This window comes from Solea solea, chromosome 2 (assembly GCF_958295425.1).
Source record: "Solea solea chromosome 2, fSolSol10.1, whole genome shotgun sequence".
Classification (NCBI taxonomy): domain Eukaryota; kingdom Metazoa; phylum Chordata; class Actinopteri; order Pleuronectiformes; family Soleidae; genus Solea; species Solea solea.
In genome coordinates this window covers 1,214,907-1,237,696 of record NC_081135.1, presented here as the reverse complement: position 1 = coordinate 1,237,696, position 22,790 = coordinate 1,214,907, and the positions used below count along the sequence as shown (strand labels likewise).

At 44.3% G+C, this 22,790-nt stretch overlaps 1 protein-coding gene across 13 annotated transcripts in view; it reads right to left on the bottom strand.

The window, feature by feature from the left end:
* Window positions 1-367: 367 nt before the first annotated feature.
* Window positions 368-22,790, bottom strand: part of LOC131443210 (CLIP-associating protein 1-B-like) — a 28,888-nt gene continuing 6,465 nt past the window's right edge. Inside the window, exons 9-42 of one of the 13 annotated variants that reach the window (XM_058612638.1) lie at window positions 17,020-17,160; window positions 16,340-16,422; window positions 16,165-16,257; window positions 15,914-16,059; window positions 15,492-15,627; window positions 15,299-15,369; window positions 14,879-14,938; window positions 14,218-14,295; window positions 13,959-14,126; window positions 13,793-13,848; window positions 13,521-13,721; window positions 13,189-13,215; window positions 12,621-12,716; window positions 12,333-12,524; window positions 11,883-11,987; window positions 11,525-11,581; window positions 10,361-10,458; window positions 10,240-10,263; window positions 9,778-10,028; window positions 9,514-9,577; window positions 9,068-9,231; window positions 8,718-8,940; window positions 8,515-8,610; window positions 7,341-7,493; window positions 6,949-7,055; window positions 6,487-6,612; window positions 6,002-6,149; window positions 5,699-5,912; window positions 5,560-5,613; window positions 4,832-5,034; window positions 4,620-4,748; window positions 4,330-4,536; window positions 4,122-4,238; window positions 368-3,556 (exon numbers count right to left, since the gene is read on the bottom strand). In XM_058612638.1, the coding sequence (XP_058468621.1) occupies window positions 3,473-3,556; window positions 4,122-4,238; window positions 4,330-4,536; window positions 4,620-4,748; window positions 4,832-5,034; window positions 5,560-5,613; window positions 5,699-5,912; window positions 6,002-6,149; window positions 6,487-6,612; window positions 6,949-7,055; window positions 7,341-7,493; window positions 8,515-8,610; window positions 8,718-8,940; window positions 9,068-9,231; window positions 9,514-9,577; window positions 9,778-10,028; window positions 10,240-10,263; window positions 10,361-10,458; window positions 11,525-11,581; window positions 11,883-11,987; window positions 12,333-12,524; window positions 12,621-12,716; window positions 13,189-13,215; window positions 13,521-13,721; window positions 13,793-13,848; window positions 13,959-14,126; window positions 14,218-14,295; window positions 14,879-14,938; window positions 15,299-15,369; window positions 15,492-15,627; window positions 15,914-16,059; window positions 16,165-16,257; window positions 16,340-16,422; window positions 17,020-17,160 (4,172 nt within the window). In that variant the 3' untranslated portion in view covers window positions 368-3,472. The remainder of the gene's footprint in view (window positions 3,557-4,121; window positions 4,239-4,329; window positions 4,537-4,619; window positions 4,749-4,831; window positions 5,035-5,559; window positions 5,614-5,698; window positions 5,913-6,001; window positions 6,150-6,486; window positions 6,613-6,948; window positions 7,056-7,340; window positions 7,494-8,514; window positions 8,611-8,717; window positions 8,941-9,067; window positions 9,232-9,513; window positions 9,578-9,777; window positions 10,029-10,239; window positions 10,264-10,360; window positions 10,459-11,524; window positions 11,582-11,882; window positions 11,988-12,332; window positions 12,525-12,620; window positions 12,717-13,188; window positions 13,216-13,520; window positions 13,722-13,792; window positions 13,849-13,958; window positions 14,127-14,217; window positions 14,296-14,878; window positions 14,939-15,298; window positions 15,370-15,491; window positions 15,628-15,913; window positions 16,060-16,164; window positions 16,258-16,339; window positions 16,423-17,019; window positions 17,161-22,790) is intronic. The other 12 variants (XM_058612646.1, XM_058612688.1, XM_058612653.1 and 9 more) reach the window with 12 other exon arrangements.

The window sequence follows — 22,790 nt, the reverse complement described above, 5'->3', positions numbered from 1 at the left end:
AAAAAATAAATAAAGCGGTTTCTGTTGAGTTTATGGTACTTACTGCTTTTGTCCACTAGAGGACGCAAAGAGACCCAAGTCAATGATTCACATTGTAAATAAAATTCATATAAAGTGTGTTAAACCTTTTAAGAACTGAAAATACAAGTAAATAATATTATGATCATAATAATATCATATCAACCTATGACAAATTTAATCTAACTTTAATATAATAATATGAATTTTTAATATAAACAGCATATAAATATAAAAAAACATTTTAAAAAAATGTAATAGAATATAAATCCTGCTTGTGTATCTTTGTGTAGAACAACATCATTTAATAGATTTAAATGATAATAATAAACACACGGTGATATCAATGTTTTGTTGATGTTTTCAAACAGTTTTATTGTTATTTTGGCGTGGAGTCGGTCACAGTCGGGTATAAAAACACTTTTTATTCACTGCAGAAAAAAACAAACAAAATCAGATGAGGAAGAAAATAAAAGTTCTGCGAAGTTTTCTCACAGGTGAAAGAACCAAACAGGTAAATATCATGTAAATAATCACGTAAATATCATGTAAATATGTACAGACAAACACAGGGCGTATATAAATACTGTGCAGCACTAAAAACTAATAAAAACAGGAGCCATGCAGTCAGTGTGAGTGGTTTCTACGGAAACGCCTATTTACACAAGTGCATCATCATGAGAACGTGTTGTCGTCACATTAGTGTTTTTGCAGTGTAGTGATGGAGGGTGTGTTAGCGGTAATGTTAGCGTTAGAGCAGGTCTGCTATCAGAGGAATCGCACGCACGTCGTCCTTTTTGCTTTGCGTCAAACTAACGTGAGAAAACAATGCAAGCACTACTTATGACCATTTAGTTTCAGGTCACGTTTTATACAAACAAACATGGACGTTTTTTTTATTTGTGTCACGTCAGTAAACAATCTTTTTTCCTTTTGATTGTTTTCTTGCCAAAAATCTGAAAAGACTATTTTTGTATGAACTTTCTGCTTCTATCAGGCGTGAGAAATAAAAACCTTATATTTGAAGTGTTTTTCTGACTAAAATGTAACATAAAGTGATTTCTCTGTTAGGAACATTTCCTTTTAATTAGCGCAATCATATCGTCAGTATTTGTAAACATTTTCAAAAAAACATGGTAGCTAATTTAACAGAATTTACACATTCAAAAAAAAAAAAACATACTGTATATATTAAGGCAGATTTTTATATTTATTGTGATAACATTGCAAATTGCAATTATTTTGATCAGGACAAAAAAAATTGCAACAATAAGTCCCACCCCTCTATTCGAAGCTCCTTCCCCACATACTGGAAGCTGTGATTTAATAAAGACATTTTTAAACGTTAGTTGTTTTGATAACGTAATGTTTTTTTTGTCGTATTTGCGAACAATTATCACAATAATATCGCAAATTGCAATAATTTTTGGTAAGGACAAAAATAGAATAAGTCCCACCCCCTATTGTTAAAGCTCCGCCCCCAAATACTGGACCTATTTGTGAGCATCTTCTAATCGCGTAGTCAGAAATAATACGTATAATTATCACAACATTATCATGAATTGCAACCATTTTTCGTGAAATGATAAATATATCATCCCGTATCGTATTTATTAGCAACATAACAGCAGCTACACTTTTAAAAATAATTTAACCTATAAATCCCACCCCCTCTTGTTAAAGCTCTGCCCCCAAACACTTGGAAGTCATGTTTATGTAACATTATTATGTTTTCTTACGATGATTTTGTCGGGGAGAAATAATTAACATTGATCCATAAGAGTCCGCATTCGTGAACGTCTTCTAGAAGATTCACATAACGAACAAAAGAAGAGGCTCCACCCACTTCCGTTTACGAATCCACAAAAAGAAAATTGAAGCACAAATTATCGCAGCAATATTGCGTCAATAACTTCTGAGTCTTGGCAAGAAAACGAACGACATGAACTCTGTCGTGGCGTGTTTGTTTTTCCCGTGGCTAGTGCGTTATCCGGGTGGAGTTAAGTATTTTGTGTTTTTGCTTGTTTTTTGTTTGTTAGCATCATCAGAAGCAGCGGTAACGTTTTTAAAATAAAGAATAAAACAGGTAAAGAACGATCGGTGAAGAGTGCGATGTAAATATACAGTGGCTGGATTTATCGCAGTTTATTGCTAGTCCAAACATAGAACGCGGCGCTCGTCCTCAGAGGCGTCGGCATTAACTCGTCCTTCACATTTTTCGTGGTCGAAATCGTCATAAAGAGACTCACACATTCAAAGAGACAGTGAGGACCCACGATAATGAGAATACGAAGACTAATAATAAAAACACGACGTACGTTATAAATACAGAAATATTTTGGAATGAAACTCAAATGACAGTAGTTTTAAACTCGACAGCAGACAATTCTAAATCGAAATAAACTCCCACTTTAATCAGAAATTAATGTTTACGTTCACTTCCTGTCGCCATTTTTGACTTCTTAAATCAGTAACAGGAAGTTGTTTTTTTCCTTAATTTTCTGTTTGGATTGAAAAATGGGAGAAAAAAACATGTGCGCATCAGTAACTAAATCTGATAAAATCTTTACGCTTACAATAAATAAATGTTTTGACCACAATATAAACCAATATGTTTGTTTTTTATCACGAATAATCCAGATTAAACCAGATTAAAGTCACATGTGAACATTTGCCATCAGGAAATGATTAATATTGTTGTTGATTAATTGTTGGTTTTTAGTGGCACAGTTAAATTACAAATACATACATAAACAGTATTTATATGTATATATGTATATATATATATATATATATATATATATACTGAATATTCAAATTTCATGTAACAGTGTTTGAACTGAAGTGATTTTTGATTCAAAAGTTTTTAAACATTTTTCAATCCAGGTAGAAAAACAATGATGAATCAATGATTCATTCAAATATAAGCACTAACACTGATTCTTCTGCTGGTTCTTGGGTCTAAATCATTGGCCCGCCAAGTGATCATTTCATATAAAGTCACATTTTGTAGTCGGCATTAATCTGTACGCAGATTTACGCTTTAACTCCGCCTCTAAAGGACACTTCCCTCAATTTGAACGTTAAAATGATCGATTGATCTGATCGTGAGGAGGCAGCAGCGCTCGTTCAGAGCTCTTTACATTCAATAAATGATCAGGTTTGATGTGTCAAAAGCAAAGAAATCTAATAAAAGAGAATGAAATACTGACAGACGCAGGCGTTTTTCCTTCACCTCCCTCGACCTTGAACTCACCTCGCGACCTTAAAACGTTTACGATCGTCGGCTGAAAGTCGGGGGCGATGGAGACGTGGAAGCTGAAGTTTTAAGGCTTGTGACTCAAACGCAGTCGTGACGACTTTTATCAGCAAAGAAAAACCACAGAGAGACAATCGCGCTGTCGTCCTCGCCGGAGACGTGGACGGATCAGCTGGACAGAGACGACGCGGCGCGTCAGTAGGAGGAGATGTCGGAGGAGCTGCTGCTGTTGCTGGTCGACGTCTGCGCTCGCTTGATGTACAAGTTCAGCAGCTTCATCTGAGGACGACACAACAACGGCACAGTGAGAGGATTAAAGGACCAGTGTGTGGGCGTGAGAGACATCTAGTGGTGAGACGGAAGACTGCAACAAACAGACCAGAAAGAATGTCTCTTGTTTGTTTGTTCTAACTTCCGGTTAGAAATGGAAGACACAAGCTCTGGCACAAAAAGGCCGCCTCTGTGGTACACCTTAGTCTTCTTCTAAGGCTAAGAAAAGCTACTTTTTCTTTTCTTTTAAAGCTTCTTACCTCTACTGTATGCTTCCACTTATTAATAAATACTAAATGCAATAAGATACATGACGGTTTAAAATTCTGCCTCACAAGACGTCTGAAAACAAATAATAACGACGGATGTGACGTCACACTCTTTTATGTCGTTCACCACCTGATAACTCTAGGTTTTCTAAAAGCTACTACAAGTCAAGTGTATGCTGTGATACACGTTGATGCTTTGTGCTTGAACGCAGCAACAGACACATAAAGACATATAAAATACAGATGACACAGCGACCACTGCTGGATAAAACAACATTTGTGACAGGAAGAGGAAGCGAGCGTACCTTGCTGCCAGTCAGCTGAGCCAGATACGGCTTCAGCTCCTCCCCCATCACAGAGTAGATGGCGACGAGGCAGAAGACGCTGGCCTTCCTCACGCTGCTCTCCGTGTTGTCGTAACCCTGAAGCAGCAGACAAAGACCACGCCCATCAAACACAAAAACATCTACACGGTGACGGTGACGACAGCGCTGCAGCTCGATGGTTTCTCACCTGCAGGAGTCCTGGAATGACGTCAGGCAGCAGCTGGTGCAGCGGCTCCTTGGTGATGCGTTCGATGGCTCTGGTCTGCATCTTAATAGCAGCCAGGTTGATGGGATAGTCGGCCGTCTGCACTATGGGACACAGAACCTTGATGCACTGATCAGGGAGGATGGAGCTCGCCAGTGTGGACGCCGCTTCCTCCGCCGCCCGCACCACCTTTGACCGCCAGAGGGGGGAGATGGTCATTAATAAAAAATAAAACACTGGTTCTAACATGAGGTTCTAAAAAAGACAGTGACCTCCTTGTGAGAGTCTTTGTGAGCCTCCAGAGTCTTCATGATAGTGAGCTCGGCGTAGTTCTTGAACCGAGCCGGTTCGTTCCTCAGGATCTCCTTCAGGACTCGCAGAGACAGAGCTCGGATCGTGTGCTGAGAGAAAACAGTCGGCTTAAAACATCTAAACAGGAAGCGTTCGCCAAAACCCAGTGATGGTAAAGTGCTTGTGTCCTCACGTCTTTGTCTCCCAGCGTCTCCAGCAGCAGCAGCAGCATGGTTTTGAAGTGTTCCTCCCACACCAACACGCTGTCCTCTCTCACCACCTTCAGCAGCTCCAGCAGGTTCCCTCGACGCTCCTCAGGCCCTCGCTCCCCCACCTGACCCTGAGAGAGCTCCTTCAGCAGCTCCCCCACCAGCTCCAACTGCTCCGAGGGACTCGCTGCACGGGGGAGGGCAAAGGTCAAACACAAGGACTTAAAGGATAGTTCAGGTTTTTAGTTTGAGTTTTAGAGTTTAACAGAAGATGCAGCTCATAAAATCTACGTCAGTTTAAGTCTACGATATCTTAAGAACATGTTCATGTCTGTATCTCACTGTCAGACAGACTTTTCCAACAGGAAACTGAAGTTTGTAAACCACTCACTCTCCCACACCAAAGCCCACAGAGAAAATCAGTGATTTTAACGTCTCACACACACAGGAGTTGTTGATCCACTGCTGCCTCCATCACTAAGTTCTAATGTCTTATTATTTTGAATTCAGCATTTGAAATATTTAATTTAGACTTAACTCAGTGACACAAAGTGACCACACGAGGCAGCAGTAGATCAGCAGCTCCTGTGTCTGCGTGAGCTAAAATCACTGATTTTCTCTATGGGCTTTGGTGTGGGAGAGTGAGTGGTTTACAATCTCAAAATAACACATCGCTAATATCATTAATATCAGAAACATGTAGAGCTCTCACTGGGGAAACTTTTCGGGGGCAGGATCTTGTTTTCAACACTTTCTTGTCGACGCCCTGAGAAAGAAAAGACGACACATTTAAAACACAACAACATGATATAAGTGACGCACAAGCGTCAAAAAGTCGACAAAAGCTTTACCGTCGACAGCGTCCTCATATAGCGCCTCCTTCAGGGCAGCTTTGTCCACCGTGCTGATGCTGTCAGTATAGTTGTAGGGATTATAGTCACGGAAGCGCGGGCCGGTGAAGGAGCGCGGTGACGGCGTGTTCAGCAGCGACGTCTTGTTGTCTAACGCCGTGCGTCCGCCCTCCATCAGGTCAACACCAGAGTCTGAAGACGACGCCACACCGGCCTGAAGAGCAACCAGCGTTCATTTGTGAAGACCAGCTCCATACTACAGAAGTTTTAACTGGTCATGAGCTAAGCCCCGCCCCCTCTCACCATGCCATCCCTCTTGCCGTCGCGCCTCAGCGGCTCCATCAGATCCTCTTGGCTGCGGAAGCTGAAGTTCTGGATGGCCTCAGTGACGCCGCGCAGCGAGCTGTAGATTTCCTCCGAGTTCAGGTTCTCGCTGTCGTACTCCAGCATGCTGCGTGCGGCGTGAAGGGGCGGGGACAAACGTGGTGATTAGAGAACGTCATCACGACACACACACACACACACAGATTCACGTGTGAATGGTGCACGTGCGCGGCCGTGCATGTCGACACACACACACTCACACAGGTGGAGTCACACAGCAGCACAGACACATTTAGTTTTTTAAAAACAGGAAGCCAACGATGGACAGGAAACAGTTTGATCAGATGGAAACATTAAGTGCTGCAGCAAAGCAGGAAGTGATGGTTACACAGTACGTACAACTGAGCCTCAGGAGAAGGGGGGAAGAGGAGGAGGAGGAAGAGGAGAAGGGGGGACGGGGTTACCTGGGTGAGTAAGCTCGCCGCAGTGCCTTGAGGGAGGAGTGAGCAGTGGGTGGAGGAAGAGGGGGGGAGGGGAAGGGTGGAGGAGGGAACTTTGAGAGACCGTCTGCGCTCCAGCCCCATAGACGACTGCAAGCGGCCACCAGGGGGAGCAAGAGGAGGGGGGGAGAAGAAGAAGGGAAGCCAGAAGAAAAGACCGGTATGTGAGGATGGTGGGAAAAAAGGAGAAGCAGCATCGGTCAGTCAGTCAGTGTTAGTGCAAGCAGGTGGAGATCTGCTGCCACAATCAGGCTGCTGCACAACAATAACGTTCATAAAAATATAACAAATTTGACTTTTTGTGGTTTTGCAATTTAAGAATCTTGAGGTGTTTTTTGTATAAAAGTAAAAACCTCTGACGACACAGGAACTTTCTGAACCTTCCACTCAATCACTGCGACACCAGGTGTTCCTGTGCCTCCTCACCTGGGTGAGAGTCCGCCGTGGGAGCAGTTGGTGGGTGAGGTCAGTGGACTGCTGCGACTGCTCGACTGTCGAGGTGGAGTCCGACCCATCGAGTTACAGGGAGACGACTGTGGGCACACACACACACACAGCAGGAAACTTACATTTCAAGAGTTCCGTACACACGAGAGTTTCCTTTGGAAACAGTCGAGTTGCATCAAGAAAATCAAGATAAATGTATAATCATAAGTTACAGTGGGAATTCTGTCTGAAAAAAACCTGTTCCTTTGAGTCTTTACTCCTCATTACTCATTGACAATTACTGGACTTAAATACAATGAATAAGTGAATTTGATCAATTAAAACTCAATTTGCAGTGTGTGTGTGTGTGTGGGTGTGTGTGTGTGTGTTACCATGACGATGCCACTGTTGGCGCTGGCGTTCCTCAGGTGGTTGTGCAGCAACTTGGTCGTTCCGTCCTGGAAGGTTTTAGGCAGAGCTCCGAGCAGCATGGTGAACTCTGGTGTGTTCAACTCAAACAGAGCGATCAGCACCACCTGAGCTGCCTGTACACACACACACACACACACACACACACACACACGTTCAACATTCATGACTTGAGGGGACATTGACTTACATTCATTTCCTGGAGACTTACGCTAACCTTAACCACAATTACTACTGGCCTAATCCTAATCCTTTTTGTCCCCATAATGCAACTGTGTAAACAGGTTTAGGTCACACACACACACACAGTCTCTTACTGGTAAAAAACAGCAGAAAAACCATGTTCTTGATCTGCATGTTAAGAAGCAGGTTTGCTGCAGAGCACGTTAGAAACAGTTCAGTACACAAACCAAACCTCCGTTCACACATGTAAGCAGCAGGGGGCGCTGCTACCGTCCATTCCAGCTGTTCTCTGAGGTTGCAGCTTCCCAGTTCATGTAGGAAATTCAAACTAAAACGCCCACCATGAAGTTGTAATTGCAAATTGTCAAATCTTTCCAACGTAATGAAAAATCACAGTTGATGTAGAACTCACATCACTGCCCCCTACTGGTGCTACTGTGTTTTTATGTATGAAAATACCATGTCATGAAACTTAGCAATAACCCTAACATTAACCACTAAATAACTGCAGAATCTCTGAATTTAAAACAGAGAGTAACAGAAATATAGTGTTTTTTTCCTTTAGGAGCAAAACAAACTGAAAACTGTGATCCAGAAACTGGGACACGAACTGTACCATGAGCGTGTTGAAGCGTTTGCACCCCCCCAGTGCACATGCAGCTCATCTGTCCCACTTTAGAGTAAAAAAAAACATTTCAAGTTTCAAGCAGAAGCTGGAAAAAGAATTTTTTAAATCATGCGAAATCTTTCTGTAAAAGAAACGACCGGTAAGTTAGTGTCAGAGTTAAACGGTCAGTGTCATGCACACGGAGACGTTAGAATCATCCTCTGTGAGCTCAGTCCTGATGAAACACAGAGCAGTTAGTGTTAAAAAAAAAAAAAAGCCTCCACAGAGCTGAGGTTCCAGCAGCTTTAAACCTCTGCTCGTGCTGTTGGACGGAGCGGAGCGTCTACCTGTTTGCACCTCTCCTCCAGGTTTCCCTCTCCTGGCAGAGAGGCCACAGTGCTGCAGCGACCTGAGAAATCCTCCCCTGCCCAGTTGTGAAGGGTCTGGGAGTTTGGTGGATGAGAAACATCCAGAAAAACATGAAAAACAAACTTCAAAGGAAGCCGGGTGGAGGATGGGGGTGGAGCTCCACGCCGTCAGGACCTCTTACCTTGCGGACGTCGGAGCTCTTTGGCTCGGTCGTCCACGTGATGATGCGCGAGACGGCGAGGCGCGTCTCGCTGGAGTTGACAAAGTCGGACGGGTCCATCTGGCGAGCGAGAGCCTCGATGTAGCGCAGGATGGCCACCTTCACCTTCAGGTTGGGCGTCTGCGTCTGGTCCACGATGAAACGCATGAGGATGTTGAACTGCTGCTCGTATGAGAAAGACTCTCTGTAGGGAGACGCACACACACACACACACACACATAAAGAGAGGGGATTTCACTTAACATGCAAAAACGATCATGACGATCCTGATCATGGGACTTCAGTGATGAAATATATCGTCTCCTGCTGACCTGGTGACGTCCAGAGCCTTCTGGACTTTGGCCTGGACGGAGCCCAGCAGGTCTGCTCCCATCTTCTTCAGCAGCTGGGTGAGCAGAACAAAGAGCCAGTCCTGCAGGTCGTCTCTGTGAAGAATGATGAAGTCCACCAGAGTCTCCAGGAACATGCTGAACACCTGACACAGAAAGACACAGAGGTGATGATGGTGATGGTGATGGTGATGGTGATGGTGAAGGTGAAGGAAGAGGAGGAGGAGGAGGGGATGTGAGAGGAGAGGACACAAACAGAGGTGACGGTGAGTACACACTTACTCTCTGGAGTTTGTTAGAGTCCACAGCAGTGACGAGGTGAGACGTGCAACAACCACAACAAAAAACACAAAAACACTGTCTGTTAGTTTGTCCAGCGGTTAGTTTTTGTGCGACAGCAGCTGAAACAGATGATGATTTCAACTCACCTTACTGTGAGGGTCTGCAAACATCCTGGTGAAGATCTCACACAGTCTCTTCAGCTCCACGCGACTGTACCACACACACACACACACACACAACATAATAAAGACAGCTGTAACAATCACAAGGTTCAGTAAGATAAATCTTCTATTTCAGCTTTTAAACTTCAAGATTGTACAAAAATAATGCAGAATATGTGAAAATTCCTTCATCTAAACTATTACAATAATCTGTTTACAGGATGAGTATCCTCTACTGACTAAAGGTACCTGAGCATCCTCTGGCTCTTGAGCAGGTTCTGCAGTCCCAGCAGACCCTCCTTCCTCTCAGACCAGTTAGAGCTGGCGCAGTGGTTCAGGACCTCCGCCACGTCCACGTCCTGGCGCAGGTAGTGCGGCGCCATGCCGCCGTTGCGCGAGCCGTACGAGCGCTCGGAGCAGGCGCTGGACGCATCGCTGTTGGCGTCGTCGTCCGAGTACATGCCAGGCGACTCGAAGCGCCGCCGCGCCGGGCGTCGCTGCTATAGAGGGGGAAGAGGGGGAGAGACAGAGAGACAGAGAGGTTAGCATACGGGAGACGTGAAGCCACAGGGACACATGCAGGTTTCTGATGACAGGATGTGATTAACAGCTGAGACACTGCAGTCTCAGCATCATGATGATGATGATGATGGTGATGATGATGATGATGATGCTCTGCATGCACTGAGAGAGCGGAGGATTTATTTGTACCTTACTCCTGGAGTCTCCTAACAGCTGAAGTCCAGGAGAAGAGAGAGCACAGAGGGGAGTTACTGCAGGGCTGAACCACCTCTACACACTCATCACTTTTTTAATTCACATTCATTCTCACCAGAGCGTCTGCCACCGCGGCCTCCACCTCAGTGCCCGTGTTGAGGATTTTCATGGCGTTGACGGAGGCCGAGATCCGAGCCTGGTGGGAAAGTCGGTCTGAGGAAAGAAAGACAGAGGAGACGTGTGGGATTAACTTCAGCTGCCGGTGACGTGATAGTTCAGTTTCTTGAAGTCTGGTTGTATGAGACTCGTGCTCAGTGAAAACATGGCAGAAAAAATGATTTTAGCCACTTAACAAAGCAAAATACATAAGCATAACAAAATACTCAGACTTTTCCAACAGGAAACTGAAGTTTGTAAACCACTCACTCTCCCACACCAAAGCCCATAGAGAAAATCAGTGATCTTAGCTCTGGTCTATTGCTGCCTCGTGTGGTCACTTTGTGTCACTGATGTATATCTAAAGTAAGGATTTTAAATGCCGAAGTGACAAAATAAGACATTTGATCTTAGTGATGGAGGCAGCAGTGGATCAACAACTCCTGTGTGTGTGTGTGATGTTAACATCACTGATTTTCTCTATGGGCTTTGGTGTGGGAGAGTGAGTGGTTTACAAACTTCAGTTTCCGGTTGGAAAAGTCTGTCTGACAGTGAGATAAAGACGTGAACATTCTTATGATATCATAAACAAATGTAGATTTCATAAGAAGAGTCTCTTGTCTGTCACTTATACACTTCAAAAAACCTGAACTATCACCTTTAATGTACTGAAACAAGGAGAGTCACAGTTCTGAAACTTTATTATTAAGGTTGGGCTTCAATCAATAAAATAAAATAATAAAATGATTATACATCAAACAATAAACCCAAATAAAATAATAAATAAATGAATTATAAAAAATAAACAAAATGCTCAAATTTTAACACAGCAGCCAGTAAATGATTAAATCAGCAAAATGAAATATTTAACACAAAATGTACCATAAAAAGCTTTGAACAAGCTGTAAATTTAAGGATGAAGTGAAAAGTCTAATATTGACCGTCTCATTTTAAAACCAGGAGCCAGGAGGTCGACTTGTTTCATGCAGGGAGAGGCTGCACGGAGCAGGACGACTCCGTCAGCCACATGAATCACCACACTGTTTGTTTGTTTGTTTGTTTGTTTGTTTGAGTGTCAGGCTGACGGAGTGAACCTGCTCCCAGTAAAAACCTCACTGGTCACCTGAGTAGCACTCTGCTGACGAGAGGGCGCTGGTGGAGCGGGAGTGACGCCGCGTCACTGCAGGAGGGAAACACTGCCACTGTTAGCATCATACGCTAACTGACTGACTTTTAAACACTCATCTGTATCTTTAAAAAAACACTTTATAACACATTAGCTGCAGAGAAGAGAGCAGAGCGATTAGTAGAAGAGACAAGAGTGTGGACGTGTGAATACAGAGCAAGCAGAGAGGACCGGGACAGAGGCTTCAAAACCACCGTCAAATACATTCTCTGTTGATACGGCAAAGAATCAGTACCGTGTACCGATAAACAATGACAGGGTTTGTTGGTGGGTGGGGCTTCAGGACCATACTCACCCAGGGGGGAGAAACCCCTGGTGGGGCTGGTGTCGCGGCTGCTCTCGCGACTGGTTTCACGGCTGCAGCCCTGACTCATGCTCGGTCGAGGGATTCGACTGCGGGCTGGAGAGACGACGCGGACACAGAGACAGAGACGGACAGACAGACACAGAGCGACAGAGACACGGAGAGCAAAGCAGGGGGAGAGTTTAGCTTGTAGCACATCCAGCCAGTTACTGACAGAAATGTTAGTCCAGCGGGAGAATGAGACTGAGAGTGTGTTAGGACAAAGAACCGGGAAAACAAGTGCTGCTGCTCGCCTTCAAGAGGAAACTACAGGATAATATTCTCTGGTTTTTACCATAATATAGTAAAACCTGGAGATTGTGAAAAGGAAGACTGCTTTCACACATTCTTCAGCTCCAGCTTTTTAAACAGTGTTTGATTTGCACTCAGCGTCTTCCTCACCCATTCCTGATCTGGAGGGACTGGTCTCTCGGCTGCAGCCCTGACTGCGGTGACCTCGAGGCCGGCTCTTGTCTGTCAGACTGGTTGACGTGTTGGGGTTTGTGGCGGCGGCGGCGGTGCCCATCGTAGGTCTTGGTTTTCTGCCGTAGGTGGCGCTCAGCAGACGACCCGGAGAACCCGAGCGACTCCCGGCTGAAACGCAGCGAGAGGAATCAAAGTGTCAGTGCAGACGAGGGAGAGACGGATTTAAACACGGACAAACAGACACGAGACGCAGCAGCTACTGACGCTGAGACTGTGACACGACCTTCCCTCTGCTACGACCGCGACTGTCCGTCACACACGGACCGTTTCCTGCGCTCGTCCTCCGGGTTCTCACTCGACCTGAGGGAGAGAGGAAAAACAAAAAGACAAGAAGAGACAGAGGATGAACGTGAGGACAAAGAACACTGCTGCTGTTTGGACTCAACGCTTTCTACTCATGCAGAAACAAGAGAGACAAAGGGACAGAGAGAGACATAAGAAAAATGAAAGAACAGACAGAAAGAAGAGACAGGGACAGACAGGGAGACAGAAATAAGGTCAGAAGAACAAACAGACACAGATTTGGACCAGAATCAGCTGAATGTATCTTTCATTAAAAAAAAAAAAACTTTATTGACTCTTTAAGGAGAATCGAAACTTCAAATGTCCATAGTAACCCAAGAGACATGTGTTTTTGGTCTCCTGATATTTGTGACATTGTGAGACGGACGTCCACTGTCATGCACTGACACTTCATCACAGAAGACCCCAGAGCTGATGGAGGGTGGGAGGGGCTAACACACACACACACACACACACACACACAGCTTACCATCTGCATTCACAGACCATGAGGCGTCTGACAGGTGGGCGGGCCCAGGAGAGACACAACAGGGGGTTAAGGGTCAGAGGTTAGGTTAGCGTTAAATAGAGAGAGAGAGAAGGTGGGACTGGTAATCTGATTAACTGTGAGTCACCTGATCTGATTAGTTTTCTCCACAAACATCAGCTTCTGCCGAGTTATTACATTAGATGAAGTTAAGGACACAAACTCATGAGTCATGAGAGCACACTCCTCTGTTACAGGGAGCCACTTTAACTTTTTATTTGATAAAACTTAAAAAAAAGGAATGAGGAAAGTAGTTCTGTGGCAAGCAGTCTTACCCAGAGAAGCATAGGATCCAGGAGGAAGCGCCGAGGCCGCGCTGAAGGGAGAAGCTGAGGACACAGAGGGGACTGTGGGCATCCTGGTGCGGGCTGTGGCAGTGGTGGCGGCGTTCACGTCCACGTCACTGCGAGAACGTTGGAGGGAGCCTGGAGAGGAAGCTGCGGTGGCGGCAGTTCTGGAGGAGTGAGTGGGTTTGGCTGGAAGAAACCACATAACAACATCAGAGAGCGTAAAGACGCGACAGGCCGTAAATATGAGTTCAACAAACCGTGTTTACTTCTGCTGGTGTTGCTTCTGGTGCTGCTTTTGACAGACACGGGTCGACTGAGGAGACAAGAGATTTGAAAATGAGGCAAAGGTCGTATTATCAGACAAATATCAGTGTCTGATTTGGATCGATCGCGGAGGAGGAGACGGAGGAGGCGGAGTCTCACTTGAGGCTCTCTTGAGAGGAGGAGGAGGAGCGGTCAGAGGCGGGCAGTGACATCAGACTGTCCCCGCTCCTCAGGTGAGCCTGCAGAGCTTTCTGATAGGACGACTCCAGGCCCTGGAAGAGCTGCTCTGCCTCCCTGCTGAAGTGGGCGTGGTAACTCCAGTAACACCTGCGAGAAACAGGGGAAAAAAACGTGTTTCAGATTCACAACGCCTGTCGAGGACCCACTTTACTGATCATTCATATTTAATGTAGCTTACTTTCTGGCCACAGAGCGAGCCTCGGCGTCTGCATCGTGAATTCCTTTCTTTATCGTCTCCATCACAACTGTCCCATGTCTGCAGGACCACGAAAAGAAACAAAGCTTTCAATATAGTGCTGACTTATCGCTTTGTTTCCAGTTAATGTTAAAAACTGAGATTTTAACCATTTCTGACCAACATTTTGTTGTTATTTATGACTTTATTAGTATCATTATAATGAATCTATAGACGTGAACATGTTATAAACACATACAGGGGGTCATTAAATTCTACTTTAAAGATCATATCTCATTGTCTGTCGTGTGATTAGTGACTGTCAGACACTCAGACTCAATCGATGAGAACCAGATCTTTCCCCTGGTACCAGGATCAGCTCAGGTTTCTCCCTGGTGGCAGCGGCGGCAGGAAGCAGCCAGTCAGAAACACAATGAGGCTTTTTGGAGGCAGAGAGAGAGAGAGATTCCCCCCTGGCATCGCCATGGTAACCACTGAGGTCGACGATGGCCTGACCAGTGTCATATTTCCTCAGGAGGAACACCGGGTCACCATTTTTATTTTGTAGTAAGCTGTGTGGAGTTCTTATCGTTCTGAGCGTTGATCAGGTTTGATCAACTAACGTTTTTAACATTATATTGTAATGTTTTTAAACAGTCCTCACCTCTCCAGTGAGCTGGTCTGCCACTCCTGCAGCATCAACTCCAAAAACTCAAAGCAGCGTCTGAACGAGACACACACAAAAAACAGATCAATAAAACAAAACAAGGACGAGAGATAAATCAAACATTTGAAACCCACAACAAACCAAGATGATACCAAATTACAACGTATTTTTAAGAAATGAATACACCGGAAATAAAAATGCTCAAAATATGTGAAGAAAATGCGTCGAAGAGTAACGACAATAATATGGCAGAATAAAAAAATAAAAAAACTGAAAATGTGAAACAATATAAAATATAATATAAAAAAAAAGAATGTAAATAATAAAAAAATAAAAGAAATATATGTTTCACTAGAAACATGCCATAAATATAAAATAACCATCAATAAATAAAAGCAGAGAGAAGACGTGTCTCACCTCCTGACCGCCACAGATTTGGATGCACAGTTGGTGGCGATGATGGGGATGAGACGAGGGTAGTGAGTTTGCTGTGGGAAACAAAAACATCATCACACTGACGATGTGAAGTGACAGCTCTGACTTTTCTCTCAGCACAAATAAATCACAGTGTCGAAGTTGAGGTGTTTTTTTTATGTTTTATGGCACGTACTCTGAGGATGAGGCGGATGACGGCCACGCCGGACGTGGCCATGATTTTGGCACTGTTGGGAACCAGGTTGAGCAGCGCCGGCATGACGGCCTCCGCTGCGTGGTCGAAGCGGCTGCCGAGAACCAGCGACAGGTGACTGAAGACGGAGCAGAGACACGAGCAGACAGCGTCAGAGTGACTCGTCTCTGGAATAAAATCTACTCTATCTCTCAGCTTAAGCCCATGATATCTTAAGTGAGCTAAAATCACTGATTTCCTCTATGGGGTTTGGTGTGGGAGAGTGTTCCTCAAGCAACCACGTTCAAAGGGTTTTCTTACTTCTACGTATATATATATTTCATATGAATTAAATTATAAAGAAAAGAAAAACATATTTGATGCTTCAACCACGCGGTGATTCTGAACGCTGTATGTTGTCTCACCCCAGAGTGATGCAGGCTTCTCTCACCACCTGAGAGCGCAGGTCTTTGGCCGACAGCTTGAACGCCGCCTCCATGAGCCGCAGCTGCTGCGGGAACCCTTCAAACTCTGGAGCTCCAGCCAGGACCAGCGAACGCACCTTCTTCAGCTGTGAGAGAAGAGAGAGGGAGGAGGAGGAGGAGGAGGAGGGGGAGAGCGGTCAACACGAGGAGAGAAGATGAGGAGCACTGACAGGAAGGTGAGGAAGACTTACAGCTGCCACTCTCAGCTCCCAGTCCTTCTTGTCGTCCGACAGCACGTCACGTATCTTGGTCATGGCCTCGTCCACTTCTCTGTTGGAGTAAATCTGGTGGAGAAAGACGTAAAAACATGAAGGAGGCAGCAGAACGGACATATTTATGAAATAAATGTTATAGAAACAAACTGACTTGCACTGTGGGAACGTCCTCAAAGGCCTGGATGAAGTCGTCCTCGTCCACAGCTCCTGCTCCTGCTCCAGAGCCGTCCTTCCCTGCAATTAACACAATAAAATACAAATAAAACTCAAACACCTCCCAAATAACACACTGTCACATGGTCAACAGTTACCTGAATTCAACAAAAACAACTGTTTTATATATTTTATAGAACAGATTCACTCAGCAGTAAACTTCTGAATCTTCTGATTAGTTTTATTTCTCTTAATTTACCACATGATCTTAGATTAAATTTGAAACCCTTTTTAAGGTCAAGCCCAAAGGAACACAAAATTTAAATCACTCCGTCTTTCATTCATGATATTTTATTATGAAAGAATAATAAGAAACGGCAGATTCTCTCTGATGTGTGGAATCGTGAACATGTGACACAAACTACATGCAATTAAATTAAAGAAAGCAACAAACACAGAAAAGGAAAAAGACATAGAGAAATAGCAATAAAATAAAGTTAAAAACAAAACAATTTAAAAGTATTTACTACAATAAAGTAAATTAAACAAAGTAAAAACACCCTATAAAAAAGAGAAAAGAAAAACGCTGTGTTTAAAAATGAAAACTTGTTGTTTACTGTTGCATTTGTGCAATGTTAAGATAGTGTGACACTAAAGAGCTAAAGAGCTTCCTCTGACCTGCAGACTTGCTGCTGGAGGCGGAGCTTGGCCGGCGAAACGTCCCCATGCTCACCGTCTTCTTCCCGGAGAGCGGGGCTGCTTTGGACGAGGACAAGGAGCGGCCACCGTCCACCGAGTCATCGTCCTCGAAGTTTTTGTCTGCAGCGTGAAAAGACAAAAGGTGAGAGGGCAAAGGTCACGAGGCTGCTGGACAAACAACAAAGAGTCTTCAGAAGAAAAGACGCCATCGCCGACCTTCAGCTGACATTTCTCACATTCCTACATCAGCAGAGACTTGACAGCCAGCCCCTGTTCCACTCACACACACTTTACCGTCTTTATTTTCAGATTATTAAAGATTATGAGTCTGTGTTTGCTGAACTTTGACATGACAACGTTCCCAAATATGTTGTTTTAAGACACAAAATCAACACATGAAACAGTTTTATCAACCAATGAGTGACAGAGACACGAGAGCCTCCTCACCCTCTCACCCCCGTCACCACTGCCCCAGCACAGGAATCTGCCTGACAAGCAATCAATCCTCTTTAATTATTCAGAGTTTACACACACACACACACACACACAGAGGGCGTTGTGCCAACACATCAGTCATGTGACATCACGCTGCAGTTTTCCTCTCTTTACCAACACGAGGTGACACAACCTCACCTGTCGCCTGGATTCACAGTGAAACTCATTCAACTCCACGATTAAAACACACAAAACAAAACAGTTCCCAGGCTCACGACTGAATCTGTGACATCACAGGAGGCTTTGACCAATCACAGCAGGACTCTTCAGACTCTTCTAATATTCTATTCTGCTTCAGTGAAGAGTCGCACAATAAACTATCCAAACTAGTTTCCTGGCAAATCCTGCAGCTTTGATTCACTGTGATGCTGATATAGAACATTTATGTAAAAGCAACATAATCTTGAGCTGAATTTGTATGAATATTAAAAACCTGCTTTATTCTCTGACTGGAATCATCTGGCTCAGTTCCTTGAAAACACTTTTCAACAGGGCTGAAATATAATAGTTTACAAATAAAACTCACTATGTAAAATAACACAAGCTACAATTATAAAAGTTTCACTTGAACACACTGAACAGAATTTAGATTTTAAAGAACTGTGTGAAAAATCACAACCCTGTTTGTCATCCCGACATTTCAACACGTTCAATCATTTGTGACACAGCAGGGGAAACACGAGGTCTGAGCGTAAATATTGAAAACAAAGCACTCTGTCGTAGCTTGAGCTAATTAACAACACGGCTGATTAACAATCACTTAGTTTGTGTGTGTGTGTGAGATTCAGGCAGCAATTCATTTGAGAGCAGCCTGAGAAATCACCCTGCTGCTATGTTTACATCTCCTTTCTGCTGGATTTACAGCCCCCTCCCTCTATCACTGATTACAACCTCCGCTACAACGACCAAACAGCAGCAGCACAAACAGCAGCAGCAGTAAAAACAGCAGCAGCAGCAGCAGCAGCAGCAGCAGAAGTGACAGCAGCAGCTTACAGGAGCAGATCCGCCTGCAGACCAGTTTCCTCAACATGCTGGCAGACACACACGCAGACAGACAGACAGACAGTCTGGTGAAAGTCCTCCAATCCTCCAAAGGTCCTCACATCTTCTTCTCCTGCTCCTGAGGAGAGGCCAGAGTGGGGGGGGGTCCAGCAGATAAACCTCCCCCTCCCCTGTCAGGGAGTGAGTGCTGCAACGCTGCCTCAATCTTCCTCTTCCTCTCCGTCTTCCCTCGTCCTCTGCCTCACTTCACCAAACACACACACATTCACTCACCGGCAGAAGCAGCAGCAGACAGACAGGAAGTGGACGGAGGGGATGGAGGGAAGTGATGGAGGATAGAGGAGTGCACCAATGAGGGGAGAGAGGTGGGGTGGATTCCAGAGGAGGTGGCAGAGCTGGTGGGTGGAGTCAGAGATGAGGGACAGAGGCAGAGGTGATGATTCAGGAGAGGGGGAGGAGATGGAGAGACACCACTGCTCCAGAGGAGGCTGCTGTCATACGTGTAACATGTCACGTTACATGTGAAGTGACTGCTCCACCCTGTTCATCAACGACTCCATCAATCACAAAGTTTTGATCCTGAATCAGTTACTTAAGAGTGTTTCTGTGATTTCAGGCTCTTAAATGTAAGGTATGTTTGCTTCTCTTTCACAATAAAACCTGCTTTATTTCGAATTTTGAAAAAGCTGACGTTTTATGGACCAAACATCTGAATGAGAAAATAACCCACATATTGTTTTATTCTTGACAATAATCATTAGTTGCAGCCCTAATTTGTTTGAAACTAAATATGTTCTTTAAAAAATTATGTTGTTCAAAACAACACTGAACTCACTTCACAAATCTTAAAGTGATTTAATACAGATATTCTTCACTAATCAGTCTTAATCAAAGGTTCATGTTTCACCATTTAGTTTTAAACCTTTCACCTTGACATTTAAGGTGATATTTGGCCAAAAAAAGGTCTGAATCATTGTCCGAAAGTCTATCTACAATTATTTAAAATAAGATAAGTAAAATAAGGAATGGCCATCAGCGTCACTGCTCTTTCCACAGTTTTCTGTTTCATTAACAAATGGAATAACAGGTGAATTTCTAGAAATAATCAGAGTCATTAGCGGTTTACTACAGTAAGTAACTGCTGATGACCATCGCTTGATCAAACACAGTGAATGTGACCAAGTGTGAACCTCCTGCACCTGCCGGGTCACAGAGGAGCCTCTCTGGAGCCTGTGGCGGCTGAGCTCCTCGATGCTCATTCACAAAATGACCAGAGCAGAGGTGACGGTGATGTGTTCAGGAGCATTAATGCAGCGGGAGGACAGAGGAGAGCGTGGGAAAAGCTTCATCACCATCACTCAGAGCAGAGCGTACGGACACACGGACGAGGAATTATCTAGGGTTTTTTTTGTTGTTGTTGAATAAATGAAGTGGGGAAACACCCACTGTCTTTCACCTGCACCTCCTCACCAGTGGGAACAAAAGTGGGCGGGGTCTTTTCAAAGAACAGTGTGAAGTTACAGTCGCTGTTATCACCGAGCATCAGTTGAATTCCTCGGCATACACGATACATGATACAGCATCTCTACTTCAATGACTCTGTCTCTCACTTGTTTTGTTTTTGTTGACTTGTTTATGGTTTTAAGGGTCAGCCGTCTCACTTCCTGTTTCCTGTTTGGCTTCCTTCACCTTCCTTCTGTGAATAAGCTACGGTGGCCCTAATGGTCAGCACACAACACTTCAGAGGACACAGCGGTTCTAGCTTGTGATTGGACAGAAAACCCTAGTGATCATTCAGTGTCACTTCCTGTTTCTTTTTCTACCTAACCTTAGTGAGAACACCTGCTCACCAACACTGATACACAGACATTAGCCACAAATAACCAGTAAAAATGGCACAGTAATGGCAGCCAAAAACCCCCAAAACATCTCAGCTCCACTACAGACGACTTTCTGTGGTATGTGGGGTTGAGCTTCGACCGTCAGGAGTGCATCAGACAGCTTTTTAATGTTAGCTTTTACATACTTATTCACCTACTTATTACCTCGTCATCATTTGGTCATTCTTTCTCACACAGAAAATGATGTTGAGTGTTTTGGGGGCTGAGCTACGAACAATTGGTGAACAGAAAGATACATCAGCTGAATTTTGTTAACACGTCCACTGAAGAAACTCAATAATACCGTCTTAGCATTTGTCATTTTTGCTGCTGCTTTATGTTGTCAAACCTGCAACGTACAGAAACATCTGGTATGAACCTGATCGTCCGGTCAGAAGTGCTGCTCTCTCTCTCTCTCTGTGCGTCTCTTTCTGTGTTCATTATTCAGGAGGTTTCCACCTGTGCAACCCAAACCCCTGTCCTCGTCTCTCAACACCAGCCTGCAGGGCCTCCTGAGGCGGCCGTCCTTCGACAGAAACCTCCCCCACAAACAACCATTATTATTCTTACTGTAGCTGAACTCGCATGCTTCACACACTTCGTTCAACTTCATTCCATGAAGAAGAAAACCTCAGCAGTAAACTGACAAATGAATGAACATCATGTGCATAACGTTTGTAAACCACTCACTCTCCCACACCAAATCAGTGATTTTAGCTTGCGGGGACACAGGAGCTGCTGGTCTACTGCTGCCTCGTGTGGTCACTTTGTGTCACTGAAGTAAATCTGAACAAAGGCTTTTAAGTACCAAAGTCACAAAATAAGACATTTCACTTAGGGATGGAGGCAGCAGTGGGTCGACAACTTCCTGTGTGCTGTGTAGTTAAATCAACAGTTTTCTCTATGGGGTTTGGTGTGGGAGAGTGAGTGGTTTAAATATCGATAATCTATCAAAGTTATTCTGATTATGCAACACCACGTTCTGACAAAATAATTCAAATTAAAGAGAATATAACAAGTCACAATCCACACAATTACATCTAGAAGTTAACATAATCTCAGATTACTAAGAATGCTTATTCAAACCTGGTTCACTGCAGTGGAGTGTACGTGGCCCTCAGGTGAACAACAGTAAAGTGAGCGTTCCTGACAGAAACAGAAGGTGGAACTAAAGCACGTTTCTGTTCCTAAAACAGCCGCAGTAAACGGAAGCGCGCACGTCATGTGTCGCAGAACACAGCGATCACATGCATCACTCTCCTTCTTCTTCAGCCGATTCACTTCACTCATCCAACAGCAATTATTAACGGGGCTGACAACAGCAGTAATGTGAATAAAAGTCATGTGATGCAGGTGATAGGTGATAAATTTACCTGCAGGGACGCAGTGTAATAAAAACCTCCCTCACTTCACTGTGGATCTGCTGGAGCAGAAAGAAACACCAGCGTCCTCCTGACACAGCCACCCTGCAGCTGATGCACTGCTGCCTGCCTCCTCCCTTCCCCTCCAACCTGGTCTTGTGACTGTAGGGACAACAGCTGACACAACCTCTACAAAATAAAAGCCCCGGGCTGCCACAATAAAGTGCTTCAGCCTGCTTTCCCTCTCCTTATGTTAGACGTTTCTGCTTCTACTGTCTCTGGATCTCACTGTGTATTCCAGGTCATGTGTGATGCCTCACATGTCATGTCCTGAGTCTGTTTAATTTCTGTCTCTGTTTTTTTTAATCTTTTTTTAGGGTTTGCTTTCCTCTGTTTTTAAGCTACAAAAACAACACATCCTGCAGTTGCTCCACAATAAAAGCACAGTGGTCTGCTAGAAATACTTTAATTTTGAAAATCCAGTACAGTCAGGTAACTTGTAATGCTGCAGCAGAGTTCACTGTCAGTGTAATATGACATTTCCAACCCTTCAGGGGCGCCCTTTGTGTCAGATTATCTCCTGTTTTGTTTGGTTTTTAACAGTGGGGCTACTGTGAGATGAAAGCTGAGCCTTGTGACTTCAGTGATGAGCTCTGTCATACTTCAAAAGACTTAAAAGGTGTGTTTAGAGACAATAAGGTCAGAGCAAAAAAACACAGAGGGGCAAATTCTCTTTACAGTCTGTCACCTGCTTATTATATGTGATATTTTCCACAAGAATCAACCTCTGTCAATGAAACATGTCTCCAGGAGACGTGTTATTTTTACTCAAGCTCCACCCAATGTTGCCTTTTTGTCTCAGTTCTGTCAGCGTCCCTGAAGCAGCAGCATCATCATCAGCAGCAGCAGCAGCAGCACCTCCCACAGCACAAAGAAACCAGCTCAGGTTGCATTCCAACAGAAAGACAGTGACTGAGACGACTAAAGACAACTAAAAGAAAAGTTGGTTTTT